At 39.4% G+C, this 22,307-nt stretch overlaps 1 protein-coding gene across 2 annotated transcripts in view; it reads left to right on the top strand.

Moving 5' to 3' along the window:
- WDR70 (WD repeat domain 70) overlaps positions 1 to 22,307 on the top strand; it is a 257,225-nt gene that overhangs the window by 223,243 nt on the left and 11,675 nt on the right. For both annotated transcript variants that reach the window (XM_054032053.1, XM_054032054.1), the window contains exons 14-17: positions 16,229 to 16,329; positions 17,930 to 18,009; positions 20,388 to 20,504; positions 20,910 to 21,072. In XM_054032053.1, the coding sequence (XP_053888028.1) occupies positions 16,229 to 16,329; positions 17,930 to 18,009; positions 20,388 to 20,504; positions 20,910 to 21,072 (461 nt within the window). The remainder of the gene's footprint in view (positions 1 to 16,228; positions 16,330 to 17,929; positions 18,010 to 20,387; positions 20,505 to 20,909; positions 21,073 to 22,307) is intronic.

Genomic DNA, 22,307 nt, shown 5'->3' with positions numbered 1-22,307 from the left:
AAATCAAAATGACACAATTCAAACAGACCCCAGCACATATCGTCATGGCCACTGAGGCAGAAAGCAATTGGCACTTTTGAAAGAGAAGTTTTGCTTTTTTTAACGAAAAATATTTTTAATCAGCAACTCCTGCTGTCACTGTTTTATCTTATAGGTTCAAAACAGAACCTGAAACAGGATTATTGTGGGTTTTTTACCTCCAGTCAGTTTCAAGTACCTCTGGAGCTGAATATTTGACCTTTCAAATTGAGACCATGAAGATTAGCAGGAAGCTTTAATAAACTCTAAAGTTGTTGGTATTTTTATCTGCTGTACTTGTTGCATACTTTTATAGTTCAGTTTTATCTCCTAAATCACTAATCCTGTGCTCAGCCTTGGAGACTTTATCTATGAATTACGAACATCATGTTGTACTGTCAAATGGGTCCTGCTCAGAGTTTGTTTTATAACTGTTATTCCTCTAGCTTTTTGCTGTTTTCACTGACTGCTTTTAACATTTTAGACAACAAGTCCTCATTCTCCTCCAGTGGGGTTAACTTTCTTTGGTTGCTGGACCATTGGAAGATTTCACCTGTTTTGTTCTGCATCTAGCTGAAAGCAAAATGGGAGAGGGTAGGCTGATTTTGTACCCTTTTCCATTCAGTTAAGATTTTAAGGCCATTGGCAAGTTAAAGGAATATAGTGGAATAAGCCTGTTCCCTAAAAAATTAGGAAGTGTGATGGGGCAAGGCCAGATGGCTACAGTAAAATAGTGAGGAACAGGTATGTTAGCCCCAGGCTAAACAAATCCCTGGTACCACGGTAACCAAATGTCAGTTGCTCCAGGCTAATCAAGACACCTGGGGCCAATTAAGATCCTTCTAGAAGGCAGGAGAGACAGCTAGATTGATTGGGACACCTGAAGCCAATCAAGGACTGGCTGGAACTAGTTAAAAGCCTCCCAGTTAGTCAGTGTGGTGTGGGTGTCAGGAGCTATAGGAGGAAGCTGTGCTGTTGGAGGAACGAAGTAGTACGAATCCATATCAGGTGCAAGGAAGAAGTCCCTGAGGTAATTGTGAAGAAGATATTGAGTGGGGGCTGCTGTGGGGAAGTAGCCCAGGGAATTGTACACACCCTATTTCCAAAAAGTCAGCTTTCATAGCTGCTAAGTTTAGGGTCCCTGGGCAGGAGCCCGGAGTAGACGGCGGGCCTGGGCTTCTCCCTCCCCTCCCTGATTAATCACTGATACTGGGAGACAACAGAGACTGTGTGAGGGAGGGTTGTTTCTCCTCACCTCTCTTGCTGGCTTATGATGAAAATGGCTCAGTAGACTGTGACCCTTGCCTCTAGAGAGAGAAGGGCTATGTGGAGGGTCACAGTGAGCCTCTGAGGCTAGCAAAAATCCGTCAGGAAACGCTGGACCCACGGAGTCAAGGACAGAACTTTGTCACAGAAGCCACATATGAGCTCTCTGGCTCAGATCATCTGACTCCAAGTGTAACTGTCACATTACCTCATCAATAACTTTCAAATCATTTCATAAATGAAATAGCTAAGTTTTAATAGACATGTTTTGAAGCATCATAATAAAGAAACCTAAATGAAGGGAAACAACTCAAATATACTGTTGCTGCTGTAATAAGTAGAGCTGTGTGAAAATCCAGTGTTTTGCCTATTCCTTTTCAGTTACCAGTATTAACCCTCAATTACCAATTTTTTTCCAGTGGTTCATTATCAACACATGACAAAATGCAAAAGAAACATCTCTTACATACTCCAGTTTACCTTAATAGTGGGATGCTGGCTGCCATTTTTAATCTGATGTATCTAATGGAGCTATGTTCTTCCTATAGGCAGCCATTTCACTATATCTTATTGGTACACTGACTCATCTTAAATACAGCCTTGCACTCTTTGATGGTAGAGGTGGTTAGGGTTTAAGCTACCATTCAAGTACATTCAAATGCATTACGTACTCCTGAAACATGTCCCCCCGCGGATTCTCTTTGCTTTCCTGCCAAAAAATGGTTTATTTGGGAAGCAGAGAAGCTGCACCAGTGCTCACTCACCCCTCCCCGGGGGAAGGACAGGGTCTGGGGATGCCCAGCTGCCCGAGGACGTTAGTCCTGGCTGGGCTAGGTGGTGGGAGGGAAGAGGACGATGACGATGAGTTCCCCCTCCACCTTCCCTGCATGGAGCAGGGGTCAGATCAACCCAAAAACCTCCCCTGACTGCAGGAAGCTCTCCACTGTGGGCGTGGCAGGTCTTGGAAGCGGGGTCTGGGTGCAGGGGGTGAGGATCAGTGGGGTGGAGGTTCCAGGTGCGTGGGGGGAGGCTTGGCAGGGGGATTTGAGTGCAAGGGGGTGTGCAGATGCACAGGGGTTGGGCGGACAGGGGGAGCAGTTCAATGTTCCTTCCCTGTACAATGATCTCTCCCCCCACTTCCTGGCCCTATTGTTCCTCAACCACAGGGGGGAGGGGTCACTGTATGGGGAGCTGCTTCCCCTGTCCACCCAACTCCTGTACATCTGGGCTCCCCAGCTGAGTCTCACCCCTCTGCACCCGGAACCCCCCACTAAGCCCCTCCTATATTGGGAGCACCCCCACACCTGAGCCTTACTCCTGCGTCGGGAGCTCCCTACACCTGGACCCCCACCCCAGTGAGGCCCAACCAGCCGTATCCTGAATCCCCCTTCCCCAGCATACAGACCACTTGCTTGAGCTCTCCACACCCAGACCTCCCATCCCCCTGCTGAGCCCTAACCACCTTCACCTGGACTCACCTGCAGAGTCCCACTCCCCGTGCACCCAGAACGCCCCCACGAGTCCCTGTGCATCCAGATCCCCACACCACACTGCCCGCACCCAGATTTATTCACACAGAACCCTGGTACCCTTGAGGTAATTCTTCACCTAGAATTTTTTTAATTCTGCATATTTTATTTCTCAGGATTACAATAACAATATAAACACACCATTTTCAATTATTTTGGCAATTTATTTCAAAATACTTGTCATCAAATAATTAAAATGGTGTGATTATATTGTGTTATTTTGACAAATAAAATATTCTGACATTTTAAAATATTGTGCACAGAATTTTTTGGTTTTTTTGGCGCAGAATTTTTAATTTTTCTTGCAGAATTCCCTCAATAGTCATGACAATCCAGTCTGTTTCCCCTGTAAGAAGTGAACTGAGAACTTGGGGATCTAAAGGTGGAGGAGGCCTGGAATTACTTCAAGTCAAAGTTGCAGAAACTATCAGAAGCCTGCATCCCAAGAAAGGGGAAAAAATTCATAGGCAGGGGTTGTAGACCAAGCTGGATGAGCAAGCATCTCAGAGAGGTGATTAAGAAAAAGCAGAAAGCCTACAAGGAGTGGAAGATGGAAGTGATCACCAAGGAAAGCTACCTTATTGAGGTCAGAGCATGTAGGGATAAAGTGAGAAAGGCCAAAAGCCATGCAGAGTTGGACCTTGTAAAGGGAATTAAAACCAATAGTTAAAGGTTCTATAGCCATATAAATAAGAAGAAAACCAAAAAAGAAGAAGTGGGACCGCTAAATATTGAAGATGGAGTGGAGGTTAAGGATAATCTAGGCATGGCCCAATATCTAAACAAATACTTTGCCTCAGTCTTTAATGAGGCTAATGAGGAGTTTAGGGATAATGGTAGGATGATAAATGGGAATGAGGATATGGAGGTAGATATTACCACATCCGAGGTAGACGCCAAACTCAAACAGCTTAATGGGACTAAATCGGGTGACACAGATAATCTTCATGAAGAATATTAAAGGAACTGGCACATGAAATTGCAAGCCCATTAGCAAGAATTTTTATTGAATCTGTAAACTCAGGGGTTGTACCGTATGACTGGAGAATTGCTAACATAGTTCCTATCTTTAAGAAAGGGGAAAAAAGTGATCCGTGCAACTACAGGTCTCTTAGTTTGACATCTGTAGTATGCAAGCTCTTGGAAAAATTTTTGAAAGAGAAAGTAGTTAAGGACACTGAGGTCAGTGGTAATTGGGACAAAATACAACATGGTTTTACAAAAGGTAGATTGTGCCAAACCAACCTGATCTCCTTCTTTGAGAAGGTAACAGATTTTTTAGACAAAGGAAACGCAGTGGATCTAATTTGCCTCAATTTCAGTAAGGCATTTGATATGGTTCCACATGGGGAATTATTAGCTAAACTGGAAAAGATGAGGCTCAATATGAAAATTGAAAGGTGGATAAGGAACTGGTTAAAGGGGAGACTACAACAGGTTGTACTGAAAGGTGAACTGTCAGGCTGGAGGGAGGTTACTAGTGGAGTTCTTCAGGGATCAGTTTTGGGACCAAGCTTATTTAATCTTTTTATTACTGACCTTGGCACAAAAAGTGGGAGTGTGCTAATAAAGTTTGCAGATGACATGAAGCTGGGAGATATTGCCAATACAGGGAAGGGCCTGGATATCATACAGGAAGATCTGGATGACCTTGTAAACTGGAGTAATAGTAATAGTATGAAATTTAATAGTGAAAAGTGCAAGGTCATGCATTTAGGGATTAATAACAAGAATTTTTGTTATAAGCTGGGGATGCATCAGTTGGAAGTAACAGAGAAGGAGAAGGACCTCGGAGTATTGGTTGATCATAGGATGACTATGAACTGCCAATGTGATATGGCCATGAAAAAAGCTAATGCGGTCTTGGGATGTATCAGGTGAGGTATTTCCAGTAGAGATAAGGAGGTGTTAGTACTGATATACAAGACACTGGTGAGCCCTCATCTGGAATACTGTGTGCAGTTCTGGTCTCCCATGTTTAAGAAGGATGAATTCAAACTGGAACAGGTACAGAGAAGGACTACTAGAATGATCCGAGGAATGGCAAACCTGTCTTATGAAAAGAGATTCAAAGAGCTTGGCTTGTTTAGCCTAACCAAAAGAAGGCTGAGGGGAGATATGATTGCCCTCTATAAATATATCAGAGGAATAAATACTAGGGAGGGAGAGGAATTATTCAAGCTCAGTACCAATGTGGACACAAGAACAAATGGATATAAACTGACCATCAGGAAGTTTAGACTTGAAATTAGACGAAGGTTTCTAACCATCAGAGGAGTGAAGTTCTGGAACAGCCTTCCAAGGGGAGTAGTGGGGGCAAAAGACATATCTGGCTTCAAGACTAAGCTTGATAAGTTTATGGAGGGGATGGTATAATGGGATAGCCTAATTTTGGCAATTAATTGGTCTTTGACTATTAGTAAATATGCCCAATGGCTTGTGATGGGATGTTAGATGGGGTGGGATCTGAGTTATTACAGAGAATTCTTTCCTGGGTGTCTGGCTGGTGAGTCTTGCCCACATGCTCAGGGTTTAGCTGATTGCCATATTTGGGGTCGGGAAGGAATTTTTCTCCAGGGCAGATTGGCAGAGGCCCTGGAGGTTTTCGCCTTCCTCTGCAGTGTGGGGCATGGGTCATTTGCTGGAAGATTCTCTGCATCTTGAAGTCTTTAAACCATGATTTGAGGACTTCCATGTCTCAGACACAGGTTTGATACAGAAGTGGGTGGGTGAGATTCTGTGGCCTGCGTTGTGCAGGAGGTCAGACTAGATGATCATAATGGTCCCTTCTGACCTTAAAGTCTATGATTCTATGATTCTTTTTGTCCTTACTTTCTCTCAAAGGGTTTATAATAAAATGTTGCTTACTTCCTTGATGGGGTAGGCATGAGGTGAAGTCTGTTTGGTGAACTCCTGAGCATAAAAATCCAATAGGCTTGGTTAGAATAAGTTTTGAAGGTTTGTAGCAACTGTATGAGCCATACTTGAAGGACAAGAGGTTATGCCAAAGGTGAAGAAGAAAAAGGAGATTTGGAAGACTGACTCCAGCAGTGCATAGCTCAATGTGGTAGCCAACTTCCTTCCTTCTCCTGCTATCGAAAGCTTGTGAAGATGCTATGTATGAAAATAAATGGGCTTCGCACAAAATGTCATCTTTGGAAGACAAATATATGAGACTTTATCTACAAAACTTAAATCTCTGGGTGGATGTAGGATCAAGGGGAAGCAGTGGCTGATTAGAGTAGAAAGCAATGTGAGGAAATAACTCTGACCTTCTCAATGGGAGGAAATAATTTAAAATATTGTTTGTATAATATGGTATAATATTATTACTGACAGTAGTATTTTATTTATTTATTTACTGTTTATATTGCAGTACCACCCAGAAGTCCCAGTCAGGTTTGTGGTCCCATTGTGCTAAGGGCTGTACCTATACAAATAAAAATGTACTGAGAGCCCAATCTGGGCCAAAAATATCTAAATCTTTGGAGTTTCTGCAGGTAGTGAATAACTTGATCCCACAGCTGTCCTGGGACAAATTATTACCTCCATGTTAGATTAAATAATATTTCTGTTATCAGGATGATATATGCATGTAGTTAAATGCCATTGGATTCTTGCCAGAATATCAACTAGAATGAACAAAATAGGAATTACAATTATGTCTACAATTTCAGATCACAGGCAGAATTTTAGCAGCAACCAGAAATAAAGAAAATGACAATTGAAGGGAACATTTTTAATTTTCCCAGGTGTTAGCCTAGCCAAGCAGTCCAAAAGAAGAGAACAGGTCAAGGTGAGGAGAGTGTCTCAAAAATAAAACATTAAAGCTGAAGGATTCAAAATTGGTTAAGTAAATTAAATGATTGAATAAAATGAATTGGACTCTTCTAATAAGAAAAGTCTTGCAGGCATAAAAACTGCAGTTTGATTAAGAGTTCTGCATAGAAGACCGTAGAAATTAGGAGCTCATTTACTAAATATTTTTATCGTATTTGTTGTGTTTTGTTGATATGCTTGGCTAGAGTTTGCTTTGCTGCTTTTCTCCCTAGCCCCTCAAGTCAAAAACATAGACATTAAATATAATTGGGAACCGTAGAATGTGAATATCGATCAATGAATTAATATTTTTGTTTCTGAAAAACATAACGTAACATGAACGGCATCATAGCTTTAAATCTATAGGAATGCTTTAGTGCCGGATGATTTATTTATTGTGCATATTCATGCTTCGCTCCATATGTACTGAAGTACTGAAAAACAATAAAACTAAAATAAGCACTGTTTCTTCATGCTTCATGTCATACAGATGCCACCTTTTGAGCTTTTTCAAATTGTTGGTTCTGTCTAAACTGTCTCTGTACCATTTAAAATCTCAGAATAGATGAAGAATTTTATTTAGGTAATTTACTAATAACCTTCCTTTCCATACCTGGCTCTCATGAATATTATTTGGTAATAAGCTTTCTAATTGTTTCATCAGAACCTCAGCCAAAACTTTACAATCACAGTTTATTAAAGACAGGTCTATAATTAGCACACAACTCAAGACCTTTTTCAAAATCAAAGATATAAATATTTCATGCACTTGGTTGGAATGAGGAGCACAAGTGCCTAACGGGCTGAATCAAGAGTCTTTTTCATTCATGGGGTTAATATATCAACCATTGAGTAAAATTCATTGAATCCTTGACTTTTCCTGTAGTCTCTTCAGGGTTTGTAATTTAATGATCTTACAGATCTCTTGTACTTTAATCATAGGAATAAATTTTCAGTGCACTGTCCAAGAATTCAGCATGACACCCTTTTAATGTTAAACTTGTGAAATGCCTTCTCTGCCTCATTTATTTCAGGAGGGGCCAAGTTCCAGTTTGGGTAATTAGTTTTTAATTAGGGTAATTAGTAATTAGGGTTTTTGCTTGCCTAAATTCTCTGTTTCAGTTATTTGTCACTTTCTCTCTTAAACACAGAAGCAGCATATTTCTAGAGCAGAATAGATGCTGCATTCTGTCCCAGAGATGGCTGTATTTAAGTGATAAGTGATGTGATGATCTCAGTCAACCATCTTTATAATGCTTTGCTTTCTGGATGAAAAGTGCTATATAAACGGAAAGTATTATTAACACTCTCTTATTTAAGTAATTCCCAGATAAAATTTTGTAAAGCTGGAGGTTAATTTGAAAGAACCTATCATTAAAAATCTTAAGTGACTATTGTAATTTACTCAAAAAATGCAACCGCTAGTCTGAAAATTCAAAGATAAGTTTGTATTAAAAAATATACAAAATATGGAATTGCATAAAAAGTTTCAGGAATAAACATCAATCCATTTTTAGTTTATAGTAATTATTTCACAAGATCGACATTTTTATGTAAATTTCAGCAAAAGATCTCTTGAACGTCCTATAAATTAAAAAGAAATCAATTTACTGCCGTTTCCAAAATCAATCTATTATTATCTGAAAGTAATCATGATAATATTGAAGCCAAAAATATGTCTATCCTAAGTTTTTGTAGTGGCTGTTTTGAAGGAGTGGTTAGAGAGGAGGTATAGGACTCTTTCTATTCCTAATCTAAGCATTTCTAATATGCCCTTTGGCTAAAACCACAAATATATTTTTCCCAATCTGAAAATTAGATTTATGCAGTAGATTTCATCAAGGTCTTTTCAAATTAAGTTCATTTGAAGTTCCAAAAATTATTAAATAAGACATGGCCACAAAAGAAAAACATTATATGAATATTCAAAACATGACTAATACTTATCTTTTCTGAGCCCTGTGTCTTACAAATGGATTTTCCCAATCACCGCAAATTTTGGTTAAAAAAAAAATGCTGGCCAAATAGCTCTCATAAATTTGAAATGTTTTTTTAGGATTTTACAATGCGTGGGGAGAAACTGGAGGGAGGGTGAAATCTGTTTTATAATAGAAAGTAAGCCTTCACATTAACTGTGGATAGGGCTCCATGACTTCTGCAGCGGCCAGTGTGGTTGACCCTAGCTGACATCTGCAGCTGGTCCTGGGGGTGGCGGGAGCAACGGCTGGCCCTTGGGCAGGAATCCTCCATGGCAGTGGCCAGAGCAGCCGATGGCCCCATGAGGCTTCCCCCACAGCGGCAACTGGAGCAGCTACCGCCCTCCCGGGGCTTCCTCACAGCAGCTGGTGTTGCAGGCCCCCCAGGGCTCCTCTCCCCACACCCCTTCCCGCAGCTGCTGCCAAGGGCCCCATCGGGGCTCCCTCCCCGGCCGCTGGTGCTGTGGGCTCTCCCCTCCCCCCAGTAGAGGCATGCCCCCCCCCCCGCCCCCCAGATTCAATCAGGGGTATTTATGGTATAAGTCATGGACAGATCAAGGGCACTGATTTTTTGTTTCTTGCCCTTGACCTGTCCAAGACTTTTACTAAAAATAGCCATGATTAAATCATAGCCTTAACTGAATAAACTGCTGCTTCCCCATAATTAATCATCTGCTTCTCAGTAGCAACAGTCTTGATTAATGTAGCCTAATGCAGACTTACTAATTGTTCTTTGTTGGTAGTTTTTTCAGCTGTAGTGCACACACAGCATCATCTTCTGTAAATCTGGTTTCTTTAGTTTTGGATCTACTCTTGTTTGTTGAATGGAAAGGAGTTGGGAGATTATATGCATCCCTATGTCTTCCTTCTTCCCTCATTCACAGCTCTCCATGCAGATGGTGCTGAGACCTCTCCCCACCCACCCACCTCTGCAGAAAGGGAATGATCAGACTTGGGATTTGGTTTGGATATGTTCAGGATCGTTAAATGTAGTTTTGACTCAGTGTTCTAGATAAAAATTAGCAAAGGGTCTTGGGCCTGTATCCAGTACTTCAGCTTGTGATATCCTGTAGATGTATTTATCAGAGATTGCACTATTATAGGAATCCTTTTCTTATATAAAGGACTTCTGCACAAAGCAGCATTGTATGTTTCAGGATTATTGTTTGTCATCAATAAGCATTCTTTTCATGTACTATGCAAAGAGGAGTACTTTAAAGAAAGCAACACCAACTTTCACACTGCTGAGCTAGGAAATGGGTTTAAGAGACTTTGTAAAACTTCAGAATCCATGATGCTTTGAGGTTATTCAATTTTAATCATAGCAAGAAACAGTCAGTTAAATCTGGCTGTAAACAAATTTTTGTACTCAGTTGTTAATTATTAGTTTCAGAGTAACAGCCGTGTTAGTCTGTATCCGCAAAAAGAAGAACAGGAGTACTTGTGGCACCTTGAGACTAACAAATTTATTAGAGCATAAGCTTTCGTGGACTACAGCCCACTTCTTCGGATGCATATAGAATGGAACATATAATGAGGAGATATATATACACACATACAGAGAGCATAAACAGGTGGGAGTTGTCTTACTAACTCTGAGAGGCCAATTAATTAAGAGAAAAAAAACAAAAACAAAAAAAAACTTTTGAAGTGATAATCAAGCTAGCCGAGTACAGACAGTGTGATAAGAAGTGTGAGAGTACTTACAAGGGGAGATAGTCAACGTTTGTAATGGCTCAGCCATTCCCAGTCCTTATTCAAACCGGAGTTAATTGTGTCTAGTTTGCATATCAATTCTAGCTCTGCAGTCTCTCTTTGGAGTCTGTTTTTGAAGTTTTTCTGTTGTAATATAGCCACCCGCAGGTCTGTCACTGAATGACCAGACAGGTTAAAGTGTTCTCCCACTGGTTTTTGAGTATTTTGATTCCTGATGTCAGATTTGTGTCCATTAATTCTTTTGCGTAGAGACTGTCCGGTTTGGCCAATGTACATGGCAGAGGGGCATTGCTGGCACATGATGGCATAGATCACATTGGTAGATGTGCAGGTGAACGAGCCCCTGATGGTATGGCTGATGTGATTAGGTCCTATGATGATGTCACTTGAATAGATATGTGGACAGAGTTGGCATCGGGGTTTGTTACAAGGATAGGTTCCTGGGTTAGTGGTTTTGTTCAGTGATGTGTGGTTGCTGGTGAGTATTTGCTTTAGGTTGGGGGGTTGTCTGTAAGCGAGGACAGGTCTGTCTCCCAAGATCTGTGAGAGTAAAGGATCATCTTTCAGGATAGGTTGTAGATCTCTGATGATGCGCTGGAGAGGTTTTAGTTGGGGGCTGAAGGTGACAGCTAGTGGTGTTCTGTTATTTTCTTTGTTGGGCCTGTCTTGTAGGAGGTGACTTCTGGGTACTCGTCTGGCTCTGTCAATCTGTTTTTTCACTTCAGCAGGTGGGTATTGTAGTTTTAAGAATGCTTGATAGAGATCTTGTAGGTGCTTGTCTCTATCCGAGGGATTGGAGCAAATGCGGTTACATCTTAGAGCTTGGCTGTAGACAATGGATCGTGTGGTGTGTCCTGGATGGAAGCTGGAGGCATGTAGGTAAGTGTAGCGGTCAGTAGGTTTCCGGTATAGGGTGGTATTGATGTGACCATCGCTTATTAGCACAGTAGTGTCCAGGAAATGGACCGCTTGTGTGGATTGATCTAGGCTGAGGTTGATGGTGGGATGGAAATTATTGAAATCATGGTGAAATTCCTCAAGGGCTTCTTTTCCATGGGTCCAGATGATGAAGATGTCATCAATGTAACGCAAGTAGAGTAGGGGCGTTAGGGGACGAGAGCTAAGGAAGCGTTGTTCTAAGTCAGCCATAAAAATGTTGGCATATTGTGGGGCCATGCGGGTACCCATAGCAGTGCTGCTGACTTGAAGGTATATATTGTCCCCAAATGTGAAATAGTTGTGGGTGAGGACAAAATCACAAAGTTCAGCCACCAGGTTAGCTGTGACATTATCAGGGATACTGTTCCTGATAGCTTGTAGTCCATTGTCTACAGCCAAGCTCTAAGATGTAACCGCATTTGCTCCAATCCCTCGGATAGAGACAAGCACCTACAAGATCTCTATCAAGCATTCTTAAAACTACAATACCCACCTGCTGAAGTGAAAAAACAGATTGACAGAGCCAGACGAGTACCCAGAAGTCACCTCTTACAAGACAGGCCCAACAAAGAAAATAACAGAACACCACTAGCTGTCACCTTCAGCCCCCAACTAAAACCTCTCCAGCGCATCATCAGAGATCTACAACCTATCCTGAAAGATGATCCTTTACTCTCACAGATCTTGGGAGACAGACCTGTCCTCGCTTACAGACAACCCCCCAACCTAAAGCAAATACTCACCAGCAACCACACATCACTGAACAAAACCACTAACCCAGGAACCTATCCTTGTAACAAACCCCGATGCCAACTCTGTCCACATATCTATTCAAGTGACATCATCATAGGACCTAATCACATCAGCCATACCATCAGGGGCTCGTTCACCTGCACATCTACCAATGTGATCTATGCCATCATGTGCCAGCAATGCCCCTCTGCCATGTACATTGGCCAAACCGGACAGTCTCTACGCAAAAGAATTAATGGACACAAATCTGACATCAGGAATCAAAATACTCAAAAACCAGTGGGAGAACACTTTAACCTGTCTGGTCATTCAGTGACAGACCTGCGGGTGGCTATATTACAACAGAAAAACTTCAAAAACAGACTCCAAAGAGAGACTGCAGAGCTAGAATTGATATGCAAACTAGACACAATTAACTCCGGTTTGAATAAGGACTGGGAATGGCTGAGCCATTACAAACGTTGACTATCTCCCCTTGTAAGTACTCTCACACTTCTTATCACACTGTCTGTACTCGGCTAGCTTGATTATCACTTCAAAAGTTTTTTTTGTTTTTGTTTTTGTTTTTTTTTTTTTTTCTCTTAATTAATTGGCCTCTCAGAGTTAGTAAGACAACTCCCACCTGTTTATGCTCTCTGTATGTGTGTATATATATCTCCTCATTATATGTTCCATTCTATATGCATCCGAAGAAGTGGGCTGTAGTCCACGAAAGCTTATGCTCTAATAAATTTGTTAGTCTCAAGGTGCCACAAGTACTCCTGTTCTTCTTTTTGTTAATTATTGTATTTGTACCCATAGTTTCACTTTGAATCTAGAAAGCTGTTAATCTGTATCTCTATATAGCCCATACTAGTAGTGGTTAATCCAGTACTTTGTGCTTGTTTTTACAAAGCACTGTCAATCTAATTGCCTCCTTCTGTTTTACTTCTCTGCTAAGAAATAAAATCACCTAAGTGCAGTGAGATCTTGTAACTTGCTGCTAATTACTGTGGTTATGACTTCCAGCCTGAACTCAACTGTCTCTTGGGTGTAGTTGAAACTAAGCACCAGCTGCCGTGTTTGATGCCATTGCAAAGACTAAATGTTAAAATAAAGCAGGATTTTTTTAAAAAAATCATTGATTTTAAAATTAGATGGAATTTAGGGCAGGGCTGGATTAAAGCACACCAGGGCCCTACACACACCATGATGAGAGGCTCCTTATAGCCTTGCCCTGCCCCTGTGCCATGGCCTCCATTCTCTTCCAGCAAAGCAGGGGCAGTGGATTGGAGCCGGGGTTGTATCTGCATGGGTCAGGCCTCCTGTACTCTCCTCCTGCCACATACACACTTTTGGGATGGAGTGGCAGAGTTCCCAAGAACAGTGAGTTGTAGAGTTATCACACCATAGAGATTCATAGGGAAGTGCATACCTTTCAGAGCTATTGTTTCAGGCTGTCTGTGGACTCAGGCTCACATTCTCATGCTCGATACACATTTTCAATCTTTTCTTTGCAGGCATGAGGGCTAGAAAATTAGGGTGGGATTTTTTTTAAATGAAAGCTGAGATTCTGACTTCATCATATGACTTCAGGAGCGGGGTCCCTTGGTTTCAGGACTAAAGTGCCTGTGCTTTAATATATTCTTAATTTAGGTTGCTCACTAAACACCTACCTACTAAAATTCTAAATTAACTCTAAGAGTAAAAGGCAAGTTAACTCTGAGTCAGGATATATGCCGTGGTTACTAATTAAATTCTTTATAATGTGAGGATTTTCTCCTACTATCTTCACATATTTAGTGCTCAAGCCTGCAATGTTCCGTCATTTGAGTAGTCCGTATTTGCACAATTGACTTCAGTGGGACTACTTGTATGAAGACTTTTATAAAGATTTAGTCCCTAGGATTCAGTATTTTAGTCTTTCAGGGTAGTGTATACTTCTGGTATGATCCTAAAAATCACCAAGAGTATTTTTTGTCCGTGTTGTAAAGTAGATTTATACACCAGTGATATAGTAAAGTTACTTGACTGTTCAGAGCTTGTATCCGCTCAGTTTTGAATAAATTACATTCTGGAGACATTTTATTGTTTCAGAAGATTTATAATGCTGTGTTTTATGGCAGTTTCTTCTGCCTGCTCTGAAACACGTGCCACAGTGTTTTTAAGTGTGCTGTGCATGTTTGACAAACTAGAATTGTAGCAATTCCCATCAGTGCGTGAGCCACAATGTCTCAAGATTTGTTTTTGTTGGCTGGTATCCAGTACCATGCTATAAAATACATTTACTTGACAGAAGAAAGTGGTGAACTGCATTAACTACAAAGTTTTTAAAGGCTGGCTAAACACATGCAATAAATATTAATAAACGAAAAGGCCACTTACCTTTAACCTTGTATTCTGCTATTAGCTGTGTGTGTTTTAGAATTACTGTCGCATTTGAGTAATGACTGATATTGCAACAAATAAGAATTGTGTTTTTTTTAAATAAACAGCTTATTAACAGGCCTACATTGACTGCATTGGTAACTTGTTATAGCAAGTGACGGATTACGGCGATGCTGAACTTCAAGAAATTTAACTTTACATCCTTACTAGTTGCTACCTGTAAAATGAGCTTTGACCTTTAATATGGTTGTATATTTAACCTTGCATACATCTGGAAGCCTGGAGAGGTGTCATTTTTTTAAACTATTGTGTCTGTGTGATGTGTGGGATGAGATTTATATTAGGGATGTTTCAGGCTCTATTAACTGCCACTCCATTCAGGCTCGGCACTGTGAAACCTGTTTCTCAATAAATAATTGAGAAAAGCCTGTATTTATCTTATAGCCAAAAGAAGGTCCAACTGATTAGGGCTTAATAGATTTATGTTTTTTCAGGATCAGGCATTCCACTAGCATATTAGCACGTGGCTCATATTTAACATCCAAACAAAATTATATTAGGGCTAGGCCAGGTATGGGAAGGAAAATTGGGATTGGGACAGGGAAATATTGGGGGTGGTGGAAGGCTTATATTGGCAATGGGGGAATATATAGCCATTCACTTAAAGGTCACAGAAGTAATATAGTAACTCCCTAAAATGTCTCCAGTCTCCCAAGTTACAGTATTGTATTTCATTTACACTCCCTACTATAATTTAAATTGTTAGACTTCTCTTGTTAAAACTAAAGTGAACACCTGTTCTGTGGCTTGTATAAGCTATTTTATGCAAAAGCACTCTTTCTCACGGCCCCATCTCAGTAGATATATAAATATAATTTAATAAACAAATGATTAGTCCAGGTTGAAAGGTTCTCTTGGGCAAGGTGGAACAGTAGGCTTGGGAAGGAGGTTATGAAAGATGATTGAGCACATTTCAATGAAATAATAACATGAGCATGAATCCTTTTAGCTCTAGATACATTTATTAGATAGTTAATACAAGTCCTGTCAACACTATAACCCTCTGTCTTAGAGTTTATTTATCCCTTTATAAGGTAGTTATCTTTCAAACAACAAGCACACTCCAATTATCTAAATACATAAAGTCTGTTGTTTAGGTGAACATTAAGATTTGTTGTCCCTCATAGTAAATAGTGGTCTTTGCTTTATTTACCTCCTCAGTCAACCATCTTGACCTTTCAAAGAGATTTTTCATCTTGGTTTTGTAATTCAAACTGAAATCTAGTTTTCATAGTTTCATAGATTATAAAGCCAAAAGGAACTGTTGTGATTATTTATTCTGATCTCCTGTATAACATAGGCCATAGGACTTCCCTAAATTAATTTCTGTTAGAACTAGAGCATACCTGGTGATATGTCATGTGGATGAATATGTTGTATGTGTAAAACAACAAGCTACTAAGGCGCTGACAGTCTAAAATCAGTTTGTGTACTGATCAAAATAGGGGTGGAGGTATCATCCCAGGAGTATAGGCTGAGACATTCACTACAGGCAGAGACTGAAATTGGATTAGTTCTTTAGGACATCCTGGGGAACGAAGAAATCAGAATGAAAACTGACTGTTTTTAAGTTGTTGCAGAGTCAATGAGTGAGAGAGCAGCATTGCGTGTGAAAGTTTTAGTTCTATATGGAAGAAAGACTATATGAAGTAAGACTCAGGACAAGGGCTTAATTAATTACTTAAAAAAACCCTCGCAAAGTTGTATGCTATATCTAATTTCAAGAGCTAAATGGTTTGAGACACAAAAACACTGATTCAATATCAATATGTAATTTTATTTCAGAGTGTTGTGCGTTGTCTTTGGCATCCCAAGCTAAACCAGATCATGGTTGGTACAGGAAATGGATTGGCTAAAGTATACTATGATCCAGTCAAAAGCCAGAGGTATTTAATAATTACATTATTATCATTAAAACCATGTTTTTTTTCTCAACCTGAGACTGACCATATTAAAAGGTGAGGAAATTAGTTTATGATCATTTGTGAGGCAGTGAGTCAAAAATAGTAACATATGATTTTCAGAAGCAGTGCATTTTCCATTGAGCCTCTGATTCCATTGTATACTTGGATATTAAAATTTGGAACTTTATCTGAGGTTTTGAATACTTTCCATGAGGTTCCATCAGTGTACTATGTGGACACTGCATTAGGAATGCCCAGCTAGCATATCCCTCACAGTCCCCAAAGACTGTTGAAGTGGTGTTTGTAAAAAGACTGTTTAATGTAGTCATACTTGTTTTTCTGAAGTAGCATTTTGTTTAGGAGTCCAACTCTTAGTTTGAATTTCAGTGGTCTGTGCAGTTATGTTGAAAACCCAAACTTGAGAAGAGGTGAGGAATGGAATGAGAGAATTTCCCATCTGTTTCACTTTCTTTGCTGACCATGGCCGGTGACTGCATACTTAAAGGATGGAAAGGCAGAAGCAATTAATTAAAAGGGAAGCTAGCAGTTGAGAGTGGCAGGATGAATTTAAAGACACTCCCTTGTTTGGAATTTAACGTCATCATCTCATAGTTTTTCTGCCACTCCAGCACACTTTCCTGCTGGCAGATGGAGAGAGCGCAACTGATTTTCTGATTATCCTTTCCCTCCTGTACGTATAAAGATTTGTTCATCTGCATGCTCAGATGCTTCTCTCTCTAGCAGCCAAAGGAGTATTATACTCTACATTTCAAATTTAGTTCATATCGGATGCTGATTGTAACCTGAATGCTTGATTGTGGGGACAAGCTCAGGTTCCCAAGATTTCTGGGACCCAGGTTTAATTTTTTCTTTCTGTGTATATTTTTGAGGGCTTTGTAGTGATTTTACATCAGAGCCTGGGTTCCTGCTCCTACCTAAACAAATTCTTGTGTTTTCTCTTCTCTACATGCATGGGAGACATCCTGTAATGGAGGAACCTTGCCTCTAAATTCAAAAGATGCTCACAGTGCAAAGCTGTCTTAATGTTGTAACTAGGTGGTCATGTAAAATGCAGGACGATTCCAGCCCTGAAGTCTGAATGGAAGAGGTGCACTCTTGTCTGTGATAGTTTCCTGGTTTCATTTTTTCCTTTTCCTTCACAGATATATAGCTATATAAAGAGAGAGAGTGCACCAATTTGTCAGTTACGATTTAAGTTACTTCCAACAAGACCTATGCAAGCTTTGCCCCATAGTTCTGTCAGGGCATCTCCATTTAGACCACCAATACTCTGCTGCTTAATGAGGATAATTGGGCTAAATAGTTGCAAACTGTGTGGTGTTTTTTGGGCTGTGGACAAGCAAAGTATAAGATGAAACTATCACATTCATTTCCACCTCTGACTTTAAGCCACATTATAACAATTTAATCAACCTCTCGAGCCTCCCTTACATGCATACACACGAATGTAGTCATACATTTGTAAAAGTACTATTCAACCTGGCAGGAATTTTATCTTGAACAAACACTTTCTACTTCTATTATAATGAAAAAAATTAAGCCACTTTATTTTTTATCCTAGGGGAGCAAAATTATGTGTGGTTAAAACAAAACGAAAAGCCAGACAGGCAGAGACTCTTACACAGGATTACATTATAACACGTAAGTAATTTAAACATATATTTATAAGGTGACCCTTATTCATTTCTCAGGCTTTTACCTTTATATTTCCCCATCTCAAAAAGTCAAACTATCACCATATTGCGCATTGTTTTTACACTTCATAGGAGACTAGGTATAGCCCAGAAGCAGTCCATCATACTATACATCAAATGAAAATATTCTTGCATATACCCTGTATAGTTGTTAATATCATTATTTACAAGGTGCAAATACAGACTTGATCAGATGAAATTCTGGATGGGCTAAAGTTTTCCTTCAGAAAGCCAGGCTGGCCTTTTAAAGTTTATATATATTTCATACAAAAAACTCCATGAAAAATACTTTGAGATTGCAAAGATAAAAACTTAGAATTCAGGGAAAGACAGGATTAAGGTAGTCTGTGCAGGTTGATGCAGATCTCTGACACTTGGGAGCATACACAGTACCAATAGAATGTTCACAGACTTAAAGGACAAGTCTTGAAGACATTCTACTAAAAATGTGGAAGTGGTGATTTTCCAGGTCTTAGAACTCAGCCAAAGATATGTGGAATTTTTATCTGAACAGATAAAACACCACTCAGAACTACCCTCCTGCAAAATATCAAGTTTCTACCAAAAACTGTGAAGATGCTAGGACTGTTCAAAGAAATGGTCAAAAAAATCGTTAACATTGGCAAAATTACCTATTTTTCCGGAACCTCACTCTTGGAAGGAGCTAACCCATATTTACTGAAACTTTCCAAATTTCAGGAAGGAAAATTTCCCCCCTCAACAGTTAGTTTGGCAGAGTTATAAGCGCATGAAAAGAGGGGCTTTATAATGGGTAATTTTAGGCAACCTTAACTGTAACATCGAACAGCCTATAATAGAAATAGTGTCTATACTTTCATTCATCAATGTTTGCATTCGAAAGTGCTTCAATTATGCAAATTTTCAAAAATTGAAGCCTAAAAATCCAGAGGGACCACAGCCTCTGAATCACTTAGGAGCTTTTAAAAATCCCACCATTGGGTGCCAAAGTTTGGATTTCTCTAGTTTTTGAAAATATTAACTTTATCATGAGGATTTGTCTGGTTCTTTCTTGCACATAAATGTGGAAACCTAGTAAGAATAGATCCATACAAAGTAATGCATTGAAAATGTTTCTAAACTGATAGAATTTGAGAGTTTCACTTGACAGTTTTTTTGTAGGTTTGTTGCTTGTTTGGAATCTTTTCAGAAGCCCCTTCCTTACAGGGAACATAAAGCATTGTTTTACCAAGAAAGCACAACAAACCATATTTGAATTTCAGAATTGCATATACTGATTGCTTAAAATGCAGGAATGCCACTTTAGGGATTAGATGTTACTTTTAAAATACAGGCATATTATTACTCAGCTGGATTTTCCTCAAACAAGCTTGACTCCACATATGGCAAAATCTTGGGTCTGTACATTGGTCACCTCAAATGCCCTATGCAAACTGATCAAGCTCATTACTTGCCGACAAACTGTTCAGACACTTCATAGTTCATGAAGTCTGCAAAAATAAACTCTAAACATTTATTCCTAAAGATCCACAGCCATATCATCTGGGTTGTGATTTCATTAAGTCTAATAAATTAAGCAGACCTCCCAGAATAACTCAGAAAGAGATAATGATGATTCAGTGGATAGTTCTGATTCAGTATAGAGCCAGTGCCCCCACATTAGAGGCTACTGTGCTGCTGAAGATACTGTCTTTTTGTTGAGAGGTTAAGAACAACACACTGACAATTTGTGGCCATTAAAAATACCAGGGCAACTTTCTCAAGAGGTGTTAAATTCTGGTGTCCTGGCCAAATACTGACCGCAGTAATTAGGTCCTGCCAACCCACATTTACCTTGTTTCTTGGGGAAAATTGATTTTGGCAACATATGCAGAAGTGCATCACAACTTGGATCAGGGAGGTGATAATCCCCCGTCTGTCACTTTGCTGTAAGACTGTGCCTGGAATTTTGATGTCTCAGCACCCAATATTAGAAAGATGTAGAAAAATTGGAAGTTCAGAAAAGAACAAGTGGTTGATCAGGCAACTGGTGGGCCGACCCAACAGAGGAATGAGCTAAATAAGTGTAAATTGCGCAGGCGATTTATTAGACTAGGCAATAGTCCTTGGAGAAGTTGTGGAAATCTGGTTGCTTTAGACTTTTAAAAACAGACATGACAAAGCCCTATAAAATCTACTGTGATAAGCCAATGTGGAGGTATGTAAGAATGACATCCCTGGCGTTGCACAAGGGGTGGCATCCTCTCCGTGTAAGGGTCAAAAGCAATCTGGTCCATAGGGTTAGAGATGTCAATGTGGTTGCTAACATTTAGAATTGTTTTCCTAAACTGTGAATCTTCTCTTTAGCTCATGCCCTTCCAATGTTTCGTGAACCACGGCAACGAAGTACCAGGAAACAGTTGGAAAAGGATAGGCTGGATCCCCTGAAATCTCACAAACCAGAACCTCCAGTAGCAGGACCAGGTAACCCATATTTAGTCTTTTTAGATTGTTATAAGTAAATGGGAAACTTATTTCGGAGTTCTATAAGTAGTTTTGCTCATGAAATTATATTTACATTATAAGTTGTTTGGGACTGGGAATTCTGTCTTTATTATGTGTGTGTACAATGGCTGGGGTGCTGCTTCCATACAAATAAATAATAACAACGACTAACTTTTTGTTTAGGCCCATAAAGTATTCAATAGAACACTGTTGTGAATGCAACTCTAAATGCTATTTTCTTTTCTTTTCCACATCTCGTTTCTTTATAGTAATATGTAAGTTCAGTACACTACTAGATCAGTGTTACACACACAGTACTTCACATTTTGTCTATGTGTTCATTACTCTCACTCTCAAATATTCTTTTTTTTTTTTTAATTATAGGTCGTGGGGGCCGTGTTGGAACTCATGGAGGTACATTGTCATCATACATAGTCAAGAATATTGCACTGGATAAGACTGATGATAGCAACCCCCGAGAGGCCATTTTACGACATGCAAAGGAAGCTGAGGATAACCCCTACTGGGTTGCTCCAGCCTATTCTAAGTAAGGAAACAATTTTAAAAAATACAAGCAATATTTCTTAAAGCCATTGGGAGTTTGATATAAACAGAAAATATACATTTTTAACAGCATTCTCTGCCTTTTCTGGATTATTGCCAATAATATATAAACTAAGAGTATGTCAGAGCTCTGATATGAAGGCAGTGTGTATAACACATCAAATTGTTAAAAGTATGAAGTATAAATTTTTACAATTTTCATTTTTAAAAACTAACCTTTTAGCGCTAGAATACTATTTTAAAGCTTTCTAAACTTACTGTTTCTCATGATCCTAATTCTGTTACAGTTAAACTTCACGGTACTTAGTAATCCTGGCTTTATAGGTGAAGAATTACAAAAGTACCAATACATATTTTTAAAATCTCTAACACTTTCTAAAGTAGATGTTCTTCTAAAATGTGTGTCATAAATAGCATGGTGTGATGTGGATGTATTAATATTTTCAAGATTTTTAAAGATTCACATTACACAATCATGTAGGTATGTATACGTGCTAAAAGCCAGACCCATGTTACAAGACCTGTGCATCTACTTAACTTAGCTTGGCTTTATAGGAGGAAGGATACTAAAAATAGTTTTTGTCCCTAAAATAAGTGCTCCAAAATGGGGCATAAACAAAAACATGAGTGCTTGTAGTGGTATAATGATTTAACTGGCAGGAGTCAGGGTTGACCTGTAGAATATACTTTTTGCCACTTATGAGTTACATTGCCATGTCTAATTCTTGCCCATAAACTTTTACACCAGCAATGCATAATATGTGTGTGTCTGATGCATATACATTCCATATAAGGGCATTTAAACTATGGAATAAACTCCCTCAACTCTTTGCTTACTTGTAAGATTCTAAAACAATATCCCACATTTTCTGTTTATAATTTTTGTTTATAAAAAATTGCCACTGCAAATTTTTTTTTTTCAAATTATTATTTATTATTTAACTCTTAACTAGCACTTTTCATCTGTAGATGTACAAATGCGCCACAAAAGAAGGTAAGTATCAATAATCCAATTTCACAACTGGAGAAAATGAGGTATAGAAAGATTAAATGACTTGCTCAAGATTACATAGCACGCAGAGCCAAGGGCAGAAGCCATGTTTCTTGACTCCCAGTCCAATGCTTTTAGACAATGCTGCCACTATGTAAGTTTTATTTCTGTAATGAGAAGATGATTAAGAAAAGCCGAGTTTGAAAGTTACCCATAGTATGTTAACA

This window comes from Malaclemys terrapin, chromosome 6 (genome assembly GCF_027887155.1).
Source record: "Malaclemys terrapin pileata isolate rMalTer1 chromosome 6, rMalTer1.hap1, whole genome shotgun sequence".
Classification (NCBI taxonomy): Eukaryota; Metazoa; Chordata; order Testudines; family Emydidae; genus Malaclemys; species Malaclemys terrapin.
Note: the sequence above shows the minus strand (reverse complement) of the source record. Positions and strands in the feature narration are given on the sequence as shown.